This window comes from Thunnus thynnus, chromosome 11 (genome assembly GCF_963924715.1).
Source record: "Thunnus thynnus chromosome 11, fThuThy2.1, whole genome shotgun sequence".
NCBI classification, from domain to species: Eukaryota; Metazoa; Chordata; class Actinopteri; order Scombriformes; family Scombridae; genus Thunnus; species Thunnus thynnus.
In genome coordinates, this window is record NC_089527.1 from 21,240,880 (window position 1) to 21,257,039 (window position 16,160).

The following is a 16,160-nucleotide window of genomic DNA, read 5'->3' on the forward strand; positions in this document are numbered from 1 at the left end:
TTATCCAGTATCTATTCCTCATTCTATGCACGTCTTAGTCAGCAGAGTCTTGCATAATGTAACAGAAGAGGGGTGTTGCATAATGGCAGACGGAACTGGGCAGCTGACATACAGGATCATCAGTCACCTCTCCCGTTGTTGCAAGACTTAAAAACTTAATCACCTCAGTTACATCGATCAACATGGTATTGCACGGCTGCAAAAACGTCACTCAACTGGGCAATAAAGCTGTTACAAATGCCTTAAGTAATACTCATAATATTCACTGTAATATGACAGATTGGGATACTAGCCAATCAACGGTGGGTGGGCGGGGCTTGTGTCAGGCTCAGCCAATCACAAAACATGGAAGCAAATATTCTCTGAAAGAACGGCTGCATTGTGAGAGAGAGCGACACAGTGCTTACTGTTGATACATGTCGCCTGTCCTCAGCAGTAAATCAGTGACCTAGATTTTCACTAGCGAGATGCGGCTAAATGTTGCGGGAGCAAATAAAGAGATATTTCTGTTCTCCACGTTAACAACAGACCACGAGTCCTGGAGCTAACTGGCGGTGCACGGGGGCGTTCAGCCTGCAGCAAAAACTTCCACAAGGACTTTGTTCAGAGTTTAAATTCACGCTAAAATTGTCAAAATGGAGATTCACGAAGGGGCAGCGGCAGCGGGCGACGGCGTGCTTGATTTCTCCCGTTTGAGTTTGAACACTTTTAGCGTTGACAGCATGAGCGACGAGAGGAAAAGGGACACCAAACAGCTCTACCTGAACCACAACCGGCTGGGCTCGCTCCCCTCGTCGGTCAGCCTTTTCTGCAACCTCGAGTTTTTGGACATCAGCAACAACGGACTGACGGCCATCTGTGAGGGCATTACGCGACTGACCAAGCTGAAAACACTAATAGCCAAGAACAACCGTCTGGACGAATTTTCGCTGCCCAAGGAGTTCGGCTCTCTGCAGCTGGAAGTGTTGAACTTTGGTGGGAACCGATTTGAGGAGATCCCGCTTCAGTGCATGAAACTGCTGCGTCTGCAGTCGCTTTCAATCGGCGGAAACAGACTGAAAAGTATACCTGCAGAGATAGAAAATCTAACCAGGTAGGTCATGGAGGATACTTACCAGAAACAGCTGGCCAAGTAAATTGTGTAGTAACATCATCATAAGTCATAAAAGTAGGTCAGGTATCAAGCCAACAGGTCAGACTGACCGTACACTGACCAAATTTACACTGTGTTGATTGCAAAATCTGTTTTTCAAGAGAGACCTGGCAAAGAGAGCAGTGTAAAAACATTGTTGCCAAACCAATACATAAAATCAACATAAACAGACTAAGACAAATAAGTATACACAATATCCAGTTAATATGCTCTAAAATAGTATGAAATATCCAGTTTAGATGCATTAAGAATATAGACCAAAACCAGTGAAGATGCACAAATGGGTATGATTTTCATTAACTGAAATAAGGTAAGAACTAGGGCTGTAACTAATGATTATTACCTCAAATGTCTTGTTTTGTCAGGACCAACAGTAGACAACCCAAAGATATTCAGTTTATTGTCATAAAAGACTTTTAAAAAAAGAGAAAATATTCACATTTCAGGAGTTGGAACCAAACAATTTTAGCATTTTTTCTTAAAAAATGACTTAAAGCGATTAATCAGTTATTGAAGTAGTTGGCAATTCATTTTCCATCAATCAGCAAATCGATTAATCAACTAATCCTTGCAGCTCTAGTAAGAACAATACATTTATAAGCAAATACACTCACCAACATAATCAGTTCTGACTGTTTCACATCCTTCTATACATTGTTCCAGGTGTAAGGGGCAGTGTATTTAAAAGCTATTTTGCCCAACTCCAGCCTAACTTGGGGAACTGATATCAGTATAACATCATGAGAACACAGCCATATTGGTTTTGATTTCATGTATGTACACAGGTAAGGAGGAACTAGGGATGGGAATCTTTGGGAGTCTTGATTTGATAAATGGAATGGGGGGGGCGGGCTTTTTTGGGCTCTTACTCCAGTGCACTGTGTGCCAAATCATTCACCCTGGTCTTCAATCGATTGAACTGGAATATGAAACATAACTGACAGTTAAGCTAGCTGGTCTTGATGAAGATCACTTCCCTAATAGACAGAAACAGAAAAAAGAAGAGAAAATTTTGAGAGTACCCAGCTTTTCTGAACAATATTAAACCCAGATTCCAGGAATTCAAATATTTTTACTACAGATGGGGAAGAACAATAGATAACAGTATCATCAGCATAAAAATGGTACAGTGCATTTGAGAAGTTATCACGAAGATTATTTACTTGTATGGAAAATAAAAATGGTCCAAGCATAGAACCCTGGGGTATGCCCTTTGATACAGGGAGGAAGGAAGAAGACCCAGCAAACTGGACACATTGAGTTCTACTTGACAAGTAATTTATAAAACACTTTACAGCAATACTACTGAGTCTATTAATCAGGGTGACAGGGTCAACTGTGTCAAAAGCCTTGGACAAATCGCTAAAGAGTAAGAGTTTTTGCAGTCCAGTGCCTCAGTAATGCCATATGCCACTTTAAGAGCGGCAGTGCGTCGTTATCTGACAAGCCAACACAATGTCTATGTAGAGAAGGGCTGAACAATTAATCGAAATTGCAATATGGCTCACTGCAACTTTCAAATCACAGGAGGTGCGTTATTTTTTATATGTGAAATATGTGTCAAAATACCATTTTAAATTAAATATTGTCATGCTGCAGAGATGTCCTGGCCTACACATCATATTCTAAACATCTTTGTTTGGTACAGATCCCCTTTTGAGTAAATTATATTTCCGTACTGGGACACCTTGGAGTATATTATAGAGCTTATACAAATGTCAAGTACCATTATCCACATTGTCCGTTTCGCCCATGATTGGGTTTGTTGAGAGTTAACTGGTAACATAGTGAGAAACACAGTTGCTGTTGCTATGGCTACCTCCTGTTAAATACAGTGGGGTCCAAAAGTCTGAGATCACTTTCCCATTCACTTGAATGAGAAAGACTTTTGGACCCTTCTGCATGTCTGATGCACTGTTACAATGTTGGTTCACTTGTTAACTAGAAGTTAAACAGACAACTGCAAGCCAATCAGAAAAAAAAATACTTTCCACAGTTGTGGTGTATTTCATGGTTACAGTTTACATAAATGTTCTATTTGTCTGTTTACAATGTAGATGGAGTTTTGTAATAAGTCAGTGGCATAATGATTTGAATAATGTTTTTTCTGAATATTCAATCAATCACCTTTTCAGTTTTATATCTAGAGCTGAAATAGTAAGGCAATTAGTTAATATACATAAAATGAATCCATAACTATTATGATAATTGATTGTATTGTCAAGTAAAAATGCCAAACATTCACTAGATCCAGCTTGTCAGAGGATTTCCTGCTTTTCTTTATCTTATGTGATAGTAAATTGAATATCTTTGGGTTTTCGACTGTTGGTCTTCAAGCAATTTGAAGACTCCCCCTTTGGCTTTAAGAAACTGTGATGGCATCTTTCACAAATTTCTGAAAGTGAATAGACCAAATGATCATCAAATAATTGAGAAAATTATTTTTCGACAATGAAAACTAGTAAGTTGCAGCCCTACATTAAATACATTAACTAAAAGGTAGAGTTAGTTAACAGGTTAATGGCATAATGTCACTTTCAGGGCGTTCACATTCGTCGCCATCCTACCAACCCCATTGTCTGTTAGTGTGTTTGTCATGTATCTCTACACACTGAACCGACAAAAGTGCATCCTGGAATTTAAAATGTTAGGTGCTTTCCTGAGTTGAACTCATGAGAATCTAGCTTTTATGTGTTGCATTTGCAATCTGTATCCTGCATCTGCTCCCAATTTTTATCAGTTGTGTCATAGAAAGTACTGTAAACCACTTTAGTTTCACATGAGTCAGAGGAGTTGACCCAATTGTTTAACCTGGAAACAATCTTTTCAAAACTGTTTACAGCATCCACTATCACTAGTCACATGTAGCATTTTTGAAAATGTAATTTAATTTAGGTCAGTTTTTCTATTTCTATTTCTTTGTTTGATTAGCGGTGATAACTGAAACCATATGTGACATTCCTTTTGTATTTACCGCTGTACTGCTGCTGTTACCTCCGTCTGTATGTGTCATGTTCATTTCCAGACTTTTAAGCTGTAAACATCATGATTCATAGGGTGTTCAAGGTAATTGTGTACTAAGTTGTTTCAGTAACTACCCTGGACTGGTTTTACAGCTAAACCAATAGCAATTACTCATAGCAGAAAAGTAGAAGTGACATGGAACACTTTTGAGATACGTTATCACTGTAACATTTATTTAAAAAGTAAAACAGATATGACAGCTGAACAAATTGCAGCAACAGTGCTATAATATTATATGGCCGCACAGGAGAGAAAAAAGGTCTCTTTCTCTACAGAAAATGCTAATTATGGACAAAGTACATGATTCAAAAATTGATGTTTGTTTCTGTCTAAATTTATTATTTAGGGGTCCAAACTCAATAAAAAGCACTAGAGAATTGGAAAAAAGGAGCATTAAATGTCACTTGTGTTGCACGGTATACTGACACAGGAAGGTATTGCAATACCCTGCCGTTTAAAAACAGTACTATACCCCATTTTTATTAGTACCGATACTTTAAGAATGACAGTGTTTAATTAGAGCTGTATATCCTATGAGTTGCATCAATGTGTGACAGCAGGGCAGCGTGTGTGTGCAGCGCTTTGCTTCCACTCTTGCTGCAGCTTTCATGGTGACAGAACGAGAGGCTGCTAGTACAAGTGTTCTTGCCAACCGTCCACGACTTGTTGACAAAGCAGACGCACAGAGCGAAATATGGCATTATTTCGCTTACATAGCCGACAGTCAGGGCAAGCCCTCGGACACCACAAAGCCCGTCTGTGAAAGATGTTGTTGATTCAAGCTACGTTCATGTTTCACATCCAGACTGAAGCTACGTTCATGTTTCACATCCAGACTGAAGCTACGTTCATGTTTCACATGCAGACTGAATATATTATTCCATTACTTTTCCTGATGTTTCAGGTATTTGCCGTGGTATCTTTTAGGTATTAAGATATTTAGGCAGGTATTGTATTGAAGTCAAAATTTTGGTATCGTGGCAACACGCCAACAACAAGCCAATTTGAACTAACTTACTATCAGAACTAAAATTAAAAAATGTAAATATATAATCTCTAAAATCTGCACCCCACAGTTCATTTAGAGATGTTTCTGGTGAAGCAGCATGTCCTCCCTTTGAGCCCCATTAATCATTATGAGTGATGAGTGTTTTTTAAATCCTTTATTACAAACCAATTGTTTGCTGTCTCTTTTCCATGGATCTGACACTCTGCATCTCTGTTCTAAATATGCCTGCTCAACAAAACTTTTGCACTCCATAAGAGTAGTTAATGTTATGGATATGATTTGGATTGTGATTAATGTTAAACGGAATATGGTGCTGTGCTAGTGTAAGCACAGACACATGGACGTATGCTATGGCATAACTGCCCCCACTCCCTCCTACTCCTGCCGCCCCCTGACGATCGGATCGCCTATCGACGATCTCAAGTAAACACACCTGGACAATATGAAAATACAAACAATTGCCCAACCCTAGTAGCAGGTCATAGTGACCCCCTGCCTGTCTAAAGGTCAAACATGTAAAAGTGTCATCAGTTTATTATGCACACAAAAACAACTTGTGTAGCCGTTTGTAAGGAATGAAGTCAATAAGAGGGGGAAGTTGTAAAGAGCCACTCAGTTAATAATCAAACACAGTCATGACATTTGAGGACATCTTGACATATCTCAAGTGTCTGGAACTAATCGAAAAAATAATCACAAGATTAATCGATAATGAAAATAATCATTAGCTGCGGTCCTAAATCTTTCAGTAGTACCTTTCTAATCCCCTTCAACGTACTCTCCTTGAGATGCAACACACTTGTCCCAGTGCTTCTCCCATTCCTGGAAACATTTCCTGTGGTCATCTTCTGTCACCGTGAAAGAGCCTCCTGCGATTCTTCCTGGATTTCTTCCATGGCGGTGAATCGTCTCCCTTTCAGTCCCAATTTCAGTTTCACCAAGCTGTAGGCAAATCTGATAAATACACCCTACTCCTATGCTTTTGATGACTTCCAAGAATTTTTGAGTCCCTTCTTGTATATATTAACCCTCCTTTAAATTTTCACAGTGGAAATGAAAAAAAGCACTCTACTTTCTACTAACAATCCCACAATGCAGTGCAGCAAATTGTGTAGATGGGAAAGTTACCATTCTGTGACTCCACATCTGTCCGCAAAATGATAATGATGAATAAGTGTCCAAAATCTTAACTTCCTGCTAATAAACCATGAGTGTCTGTTGTGCTTTTCCACTATGACGAGTCAAAACTGTCATTGCATAACTTTCATTTTGACACATTTCTACAGATTGTTTTCACTTGGACTTTTTTGTCTTGGCCAGTGTCAACATGCATACTTACTTTGAATCATAAAACAGTAAAACATATAGTCCAAGCAATAATATAATGCTGACTTGTGAAAATGTTGAGCTTTGTATACTCCCCTTGATACACCCAACAACTAATCATCATAAGTCTCTGCTGGCTGACTTGTGTCGTTGTGCCGGTGAGGACAGTGAGCAGACCCTGAATGTCTCCGTCACAGAGGGGGCTTGCTCAGTGCTCAGCCATCAAGGACAGTATAATGGCTTCCTGTCTCGCAGTCGCTGTGTCATCAGTTCCAACAGGCAGATGGCCTGACAGCTTACTTTCGCTGACCAGCCATCCATTTCTCTCTCTCTCTCCCTCTCTGTCTCTCTCTCTCTCTCTCTCTCTCTGTCTCTCTCTCTCTCTGTTTCACTCCCAATTACACCCCTGTGTACTCTATACATCCATTAACCTTCCAGGGTCCTTTGTTGTCTTAATACTACAAAAAAAAAACACTTATATATCAATTGAGTTGTCTTCTGAAATGGGAAGTAGTGAATTTGAGGTCATCATAGAAATATCTTGTTTATGTCAGTTAAGAAAATTAATTTCATGTGATAACTTTGCTCACTGACATTTTTCCTGTTAGTTGGTGTTGCATTAATGTGTGTATAGCAAAAAAAAAGTCTTGATCAGCTGAGATTATTTTTGACTTTTAGTATCAATTGCCCTTTGTCTTTGAATTTTCATGTTTTGGCCCCACAGACACATGGAGTAACATATGCATACAAACTCTTAAAGGTGCTTTATGTAAGAATTTTAGTTTAAAACATTCAAAAAATATCTAAAATGATCAACAGAATGTGAAGAAATAACAGTTTTGACAAAATATCAAAGACGTCTATGTATTAGGGGTGGGGGAGGAGGAGCAGGAGAGAACAAAGACATATTGGAGGGACTGTGCATTTCCTGTGATAGGGGTGGACACCCCAACTTTCTGGTGATATGCTGCCCCCAAATTGTTTGGAGTGTGGAGTATGAATTAGACAGGTGGCCAATTCATAAATACAACACCTGTAAGCATGAAAACATGTATCTTCAGCTCCCCCTTGTGGTTGGTATAAGTTTTAATTTGGGGATCACTGAGCTTTGTTGGCCAGAGTAATCCCTTTTTTTATATATATATATATCTTCCTGGCCCCCTGAAATATATAAACCCAGCTCCCACAACATTGACGCTGCAGCAAATTTACCGTAAATAGCAAATGTAAACTGCTGATGTTGAAGCTGCGCCTCTAAAACGTGTTGTCTTTGACAATATAAGCTTTTTTACTGCACAGCACTATTATCTCTGTCTGGGCTGTTCTTCCTTGGTTTATGGGAGATTATGAAATATAATTGGTAATCAAAATGATGACTAATGCCGACTATGATGTCAACAGTCATTAAGTGTTTAGTGTCTCACATTAAAATTGCTTATCTACAATCACTTCTACTGCCGATAAATTCGGTCAGTTACTTGGCATCTGTATAAGCTGCTTTACAGCCAAACCACTGTAGTAAAGTAAAAAATCAATACATAGAAATGTTTTGGAACTCCACATATTCACACATTTGTGTTTTAGGAGGAAAATAAACATAGAAATTGGATTAAAAATCAGTGTGAGGCTGATCTTTAGTGTGAGCGTATATATATATTTGCACAATAACCAATAAACTACCAGCTACAAAAGGCTGACTGTGCAGGACACGGCTCTTACTAACCTGAGTCAGCTGTACCATCTAAACACATTTGCAACATGACGAGTGGTGTCGATGAAGGACTGCGAGATGAATCAGAAAAAAAAGGTTAGAAATTCCCGGTCAAAAAAAAAATTTTGAACCAAATCAAACCCCAAAAATAGTGTATAGAGTAAATCACTGCTATACTGTACTCTGTGATATTATTATGTACTTTCTAAACACCTAACTTAATTTTGAATGGACTCTTTTCCTCTCTTTGTTTCTGTCAGTCTGGAGATGTTGTATTTGGGTGGAAACCTCATCTCAGCCATTCCGCCAGAAGTGGCTAACCTGCCCTACCTCAGCTACCTGGTCTTATGTGACAACCGCATCCAAAGTGTCCCCCCACAGCTCACCAGGTAACTGCAGCACACACTGCCACTATCTAACCAGTTTATACTGCTGTAAACAATATTCTCAGAGATAACATAAAATTGTACGTGCCCTGCATGGAGCAATTAGTCATGTTTGGTAAATGAAAACATCTAAAAGTACGTCTTCGTCTCATTCCAGGCTCCACTCGCTGCGATCTCTAAGTCTCCACAACAACTTGCTCACTTACCTGCCGAGGGAGATCCTCAGCCTGGTGCACCTGCAGGAGCTCAGTCTGCGTGGAAACCCATTGGTGGTGCGCTTTGTCAAGGAGATGACCTATGACCCGCCCTCGCTGCTAGAGTTGGCAGGACGTACCATTAAGAGCAGAAATATTCCGTACTTCCCCCGGGACCTGCCCTCGAACCTGCTGCGTTACCTGGACCTGGCCAGCAAGTGCCCCAACCCCAAGTGTGCCGGTAAGAGACTTTTTTATTTTTTCTCACAGTGTTTGAGGAAAATGCACAAATTAGTATTGAGTTGTCTTTTAATTGCTGTGACATTTTATCATCAATATGTGAAAACCTACTTTAACCTTTTCTTTTTTCTGCCTGATTGCCAAGTCTTGTTGATGTATACAATTGCACAGAACAACACAAGTCACTGACCGGCCACATGAACCTGCCTTTGTTTCTCTTCTCTCTTTCTCCAGGAGTGTACTTCGATTCATGTGTGCGGCAGATTAAATTTGTGGACTTCTGTGGGAAGTACCGGCTTCCTCTCATGCACTACCTGTGCTCCCCAGAGTGCACCTCTCCCTGCAGCTCTAACCCCCAAAGCGACGCAGAGTCGGAGGACGAGAGCAGCGTGCCCGCGTACCGCCTGCAGAGGGTGCTTCTGGGATAGTATGACACGGAGAAGCCTCTAACCCTCTGGCCAAGCCCAGCATCATCAGTCTGTCACTGTTTGAATATTTCTATAAAGATGAAATTGCAGTCAGACTTCACTACACATACATGTCCAATCATGCATACACACATTCTACAGATGTGTGTGTGTATGTTTTTGCATAAAGCCAGTTAAATGCACAGAATGTGAAACTGTGGTCCTTTCTACTTTGGCCAAATGTTGAAAAAAGGTTAACTCCATTTTCTGGAATTTATTTTTGAGAAGGAACTTCCCGTTCACTCTCTCACTATGTAACACAAGCAGACCTGCCAACCTTTTTTACACGCATTTTTACATCAAAGTATGCTGGTATGAGATGTTCCTTTTAAGGTTTACAAAAAGAGGCCAGTTGTCTTTTCTTTTTTTTTTTTTTACATCTAAGTGAGGGGTAAATATAGCCGAGCCAATCGAGACATTAAGCTGGCATGATTGTTTCTTCTCCTACTAACAAACTCTCTACCAATTTAAAAAAAGAAGAAAAAAAAAGACCAATGATGATTAGTGACGGTTAGTGACCAATGACAGTAGTTTTGTCAGTCATGCCTCACTGTGTGGACCTAGAAGTTGCTGCAGGAAGCCTCCCAAAGCGGTAAAGCCCATATATTTCTATTTCAGCTGTCATGCTCTCAGATATGTCCACTTGCTTGTGAGATTGTATTGATTAGAAAGTCCTAATTTTTCAGAAAGAAATGAGCTATTGCACACTATATACATTGACATACATGATATGATATATACATACATACATTTGACTGAAAAAACAGGCGTTCTATCCACAAATGTTTGTGAGTCAGTAGCACTAATGTTAGCTAACGGCATAGCTTAACAGGTTGTCGCCAACTTTGGGGCTACATAACGTATTGCTGTCTTTTCAACTGCTGAACTGCTGACACAGACGTTTTCATTATTTTGCAGTGTAGGGTGCACAATAGCCAGCAGTAAATTTTGGGAAGGCTTAGCCTTCTCTAGCACGCATTACCCACCGCCCCTGGTTACACGTACACACGAGAAATAACCTGGCCAGCTCTTCACTGAGGACACTTTGAAGTGAGGAGAGGAAGAAATCAAAAGTCACCATTGGATATTAAAGGAGAGAGCTATGGGGGGAGAGCAGTGTGTGTGTGTGTTAGCACTGTAAAACTGAGCCTACTCTAGGAAAATTTCAAGGAAAGGAAACACCCCTGTAGCAAATTAAAGAACACGATATGTAATATATGCACAATAGTTCATTGTGTGAACAGCAGTGACTAGTATCTGAGGCATCTAGGTCAAAGTGGTACTCAAAAAATTAGTCCAGGGTTGGCAGGTCTGCACAAGTGAAGGAAACCTCTTATTTCCCATGTAGCCATTCAAAACCACAGTATGTCAGTCATGACTCCATCAAGGTGCTGGTCTCACGGTTGAGCATAGGAGGGCAGTAAAAGTCTGTTTGGGTGAAGGAGCGGCATGATTCTTTTCCTTTTCCAGACAACATACTTTATCTTTATGCTTTATAGTAGCTACAGCACAACTTTCTGCATTTTCTGAAAGTTTGGATATGAACAATGTGTTTTTTTTTTTCTGCTGGAAACACACATCCAGCTTTCATTAAAATTTCTCAGACCAAGTGAGCATCAAAGCTGCTGTGCTGTGGGGAAAATGTGGTATTTTTGAAGTATGTCAGCAGAAACTATGACAATACTTTTTACTCTACAGTACTCTAAACTGATAGAGTAGACTGTGTGACATGGCCTTATTTACACAGTGTGTGGTCCTGCTGGGCAAAGGTTTTATGCAGTTGTCTCACACATTATAAGATCAAGGTGGCAATCTGTTATCAGTGTTTGTGTCAGCATTGTGGTCTTTGCACACCAGTCTTGCAAAAGTTTGCCATGATGGCATATTTGTTTCAAATTAACCCAGAACATGGGTTATGTGAGTATGTGGAAGAATGCCAGTCTTACTCACAGGAAGTGGATGTGGGCGGACCAGGGAAAAACCACAGGAACAAAAGCTATTCAGCAAAACACCGTGGTAGCCTTAATGTTTATGTTCAGGGAGGTAGATTTTTTTTTTTTCTGAGCATAAACATATAGATGTGTGTGAACAGAGCCCACAGACAGAGAATAGTTCTGAATTTAGTCTTTTTGAAACAGAAACTCCACTTCATTTCTGAACTAAAATAGATAGTGTTTCTGTTCCTGGTTACATCTCTGCTTAGTCTCTCTGCTTGTGTGGAAAGCTGGGAGATTTTATTGTCTCCCAGACAGTTTGTGTCCATTAGTGAGGAGGAGGAGGAACTCCGCCTGGCTTCACATTAGATCTTAATGTTTAGAAAACAGAGGAACGCTCCTCTATGTTACAGTAGCACCTATACTAGAGCCTTTGCTAAGTGCCTTACTAATGGTGACTTTTAACACAGTGAAACAGAGTATGAAGAAATGTGATATATGCACCCTGAAATGTGACAAGATTAACATGAATTATCAAGTCTTTTTTTTTAAGTGATTTTGCGTTTTTCAGCTTAACCACAGTAAAAAGTAAATGTAACCTTTTTTTTAACAAAAATAAACTGCTTTTATACAAATCCTTTTTCAAATGTAAAACACTACATATTTAAATGACTTGCGGAATAGATGGCACTTACACAGAAAATATATTGATATATATTAATTGTATGTACTTTGACCCCATTCAGAAGTGTAAGTAGACTGTACAGTATATAATAACAATAATAAAGACTGATTGTAATATCTTGAAAATGTGTGTGAGTCGTGATCTTGTGTGATTTTTTTTTTTTTTTTTTTTTTAAGCTCCCATCATATTAGAAATTTTGATGGCAGTTGCTAAAAAGAAAGACAGTTATACAATGTGGTTTTGTTTTAGTGGAAGGAAAAAAAGGAAAAGATGCACAACAACCATTGGAGAGTTTGAAGTGTGTGTGTTTTCGTGTGTGTGTTTACATGAACAACCATTTTGGGGTTTGAATGTGTCCAGGTTTCATTAGCATATGAAGGTGAGTTCATTCTGGAGGCTGAATACTGAGAGACCTTTTCACTAACCCAGAACCAAAAGACGCCAGGGCGAGTTCATTCTGCCTCTTACAATCTGCTAATCCTTCAACATCACCTGCCAAGAGCCACTAAATACTTTTTTCCCTCTTCTTTTCACAGTTTCTATTCCTACCTCAGTGTCTCATTCAATTTCTTTTTTCTTTTTGCCTTACTGCTTCTTTCAGCCTAGCTGGCAAGAACGAACCTTTGAGTTTCACATATTTTGTTTGTTTTGAATGGTCACAGCTGGGTGCCTGTGTTTTCGCAGTGTGTTTCTTCTCCCTTCGTTTTCACCCTCTTTCAAGCACGTGTGTGGACGGGACCCTTAGACCAGCAGCAGGCACCCAAGGAACTCTGTCTGGAGTTATGTTACATGTAAGGTTTGTGAACACATGCGCGCACACACAGATGCTTTGTATGTTAAGACAAGAGGATGCAACCTGAGACACAACTCTGATGAACTGGAAGCAATGAGTTGCAACTGTTAGATAAGGAGACCAGTTGTCACCACCAGTTAGGAGTCGAATAGGCCTCAGTTGAGATTACACTGAAAGTCATAGAAAATAACTTTTTAATTTGAGCCTTAGAGACCTGGAACCCTCTTATAGTAGGTTTGGGCTCAAAAAAGGAAGTCACTGTCTCTGTCTTCTCTTTCTACAACTCTGAAAGGTAAATGTGTGTGTCTATGTAGTAGGGATGTGCAGAGGGCCCAGTATTTGTATTTGTATCTGTATTTGTTGAGGCAGCAAAGTTATTTGTATTTGTATTCAAATAAAAGTGGAAAGAGGCTTAAAAATCCTGTTTTTGTTCTTATTATGCTTTTAATTTTAGATAATTAAAGTGTTACAATAAGTGTTCATGAATAAACAACCTTACGAAGGAAATCCCCACACCGGGTCTCGAATTGGAGTCTCCTAGATCATAGACAACTGTGCTGACTACTGAGCTAAAACTTCACCCATCACCTCATTGCAGACAGACCTCTACCTATTTATACACCCATAACACAGAGACAGCACAGCATTTAACTTGTAGAGAAGATCTTCAAAGGCCATTATTGCTTTGCACTTTTCATTTATTGCCTATATTTTACAACCTAACTTTGTGGAAAGGAGAAGGGGAACAACAGGTTATGAAAAGTCCCTTGGGAGCACTTTTTGTGTGTCAGTAGCTCAGCTTTATCTCTGGGGAACTCCCCCAACTCAGGGAGTGATGTCCAAATAAGGAAATGTGCATCATGTAGCAGGTGGTTGTGACTCCCTTCATTGAGACCTGCTGATAGATGTAACAGCTGAACAGAGGAGAGAGACTGAGATAGCGATGTAACCGACCTTTCTTCCCGAAAACAAATAATTTCTAAAATATTTGTGTGAATAAAATATTCATAAGAAACCCCCTATTTGTGCTTTGCCAAATAACGTATGTGTAATTGGGCAACCCCCCTACTATGTAGACATAGGTCTCATACGTTTAGTTGGCCCCCTTATATTTGAGGATTCATTCCATCTGAGTGACTTTTTTTGGTTGCTGAATTTCATGGGGAGCCGTTCTCTTGATCCTCACAGTAACTGTGAACAATACAGTATTGCAGGTGATCAGTGCATCAAAGCCCAAAATGCTTTGACATAAGTGGGTTTTGATTCTTAAAGCCTCTTATCGCCCTCAGTCAGAGGCATATCAGCTCGTGCTGTAGCCAGTGTGCATTAACATGCGCGCCAGACCTCACACATGACAAGTTTCACATTTACAATCGCACACTTAGTTGAGCCTTTACACATGACAGCCACGCACTGCACACACCCTCACAACACTCAGACAAAGTTAATCCTACAGGGAGAGAGTCTGGTTAGAGCCCACAGGAGAGAGGTGGTGGTGGTCTTGGTGGTTGAGAATAATTATCCACTGCTTTTTAACAGTCTTTGATTGCTATGGTGAATAACTTTAAACTTCTCCTTTTTTCTTTGTTATTTATTCTGTTCCATTCACTCTTAACCCTTGACTGCAGCTGACGTTGTAAATGTAAGAAAATCTCCTTCCAGCTGTTCAGAACATGAAATGAAACCAGGTGATGTGGTTGTGTGTGTGTGTGTGTGTGTGTGTGTGTGTGTGTGTGTGTGTGTGTGTGTGTGTGTGTAATAATATCATTCTATTACATGAACGTGTGAGTATGACTTAGTATGACTAAAGGGTGTAAGAATTTTAACTGATACAGTTTGACTAAAAAAAAAAAAAAAATTTCCTTAATGTTCATTTAGCCTACTCGCTTTTTTAAACAGTCTTAACATCTTCTTAACAGCTTTTGGCCCTTAAGTTAAAATGTTTTAGTTAAAATGTTTAACTACTGTACTACTATAGTTATTGGCCCTTTAGTTAGGATTTATAATTTGTCAAGCTACTGTTGAAAGGAAAAAGATAACAAGTTACCTTTGAGTTGAGATTTTTTTTGGGTCAAACTATTGCTCAAAGTTCTGGAAAAAGATAGTAAGAGGACCTTGGGGTGCGTTTTTTTGTTTGTTTGTTTGTTTGTTTGTTTGTTTGTGTGTTTTGTTTTGTTTTTTGTCAAACTACTGTTGAAAGCTCCAGAAAAAGATAATAAGAGTATCATGAGATTAGACTTTTTGTATAACTACTATTGAAACCTCTGTGTAAAGGTAATGGCCCTTCAGTTAAGATTTTTTAATTGTCAAGCTACTGTTAAAATCTCTTGAAAAAGATAGTGAAAGGACCATGAGATTAGATTTTTTGTTGAAAAAATTGAAATTGAAATACTTGACATTACTAATTATTGTTATCTATGACATGATGTTATGCTACACTGCATATTAGCTTATTTCTACAGTGCCAGTCAAAAGTTTGGACACACCTTCCTATTCATGTAAATTTTTGCTACACTGATAAATAATTTGAGCGAATAGGTCTGATGCTTTTCCCCCACTGTCATCGTAATTGCCGCTTTCAGTAGAAACACCACAACAGGAACCTGCTGGGGAGCTTTGATCCAGTGCTGTTAATCCAGGTCCATGGCAACATGGCAGGAGGAGCCGTAGCGTTCCAGAGAGGGATTTTGTCTCTGGGTATGTTAGTGGGCAAACCTGGGCATGTCATAGGGGAGCGTCCAGGCTCTGGCAACGACAGTGAAGGGCTGGAAAGGGTTGATGATGCTTCACACACAGAACAATGCATTTCCACCCACACAGTCTCAAACACTGTAGAACGGTGGGACTCGCTGACACCGTGGTCAGGTGTTGCATCACAGCTGCAGATGCTTCCATGTCAGGAAACGGTGGTGCTGCCTGTCAGGAGTGGTTCAACAGGAAATGGTGTGTCACTGGCTTAAAAGCTTTGCTTGTTATTTATTTTGTTTGGTGGACTTCCAGCTGATAACATTTGGATGATACGGTACCCCAGAAAAACATACCAACTGTCAGTGACACCTGTGTTTGGTAACTATAACACCTTAACGATGAGAGTTGATGCGTGGTAACCTCAGTAGAACAATGTGTCCCATTTCATTCCTCCAAGTCAGCTTCTCCTCTTTGACTCCTGCTTTTTGAGCAACTGTCCAGTGTCTCCAGATAAAATATTCACGCTCCCAGTAATTTGAGCACTGGTGCA

At 39.7% G+C, this 16,160-nt stretch overlaps 1 protein-coding gene across 1 annotated transcript; it reads left to right on the forward strand.

The window, feature by feature from the left end:
* Positions 1-366: 366 nt before the first annotated feature.
* On the forward strand, positions 367-12,258 carry LOC137192805 (leucine-rich repeat-containing protein 58-like). The gene is made up of 4 exons (XM_067603748.1): positions 367-1,093; positions 8,484-8,612; positions 8,767-9,044; positions 9,278-12,258. The coding sequence occupies exons 1-4, from the start codon at positions 636-638 to the stop codon at positions 9,469-9,471; spliced, it is 1,059 nt and encodes a 352-aa protein (XP_067459849.1). The 5' UTR covers positions 367-635; the 3' UTR covers positions 9,472-12,258.
* The last annotated feature ends 3,902 nt before the right edge of the window (positions 12,259-16,160 follow it).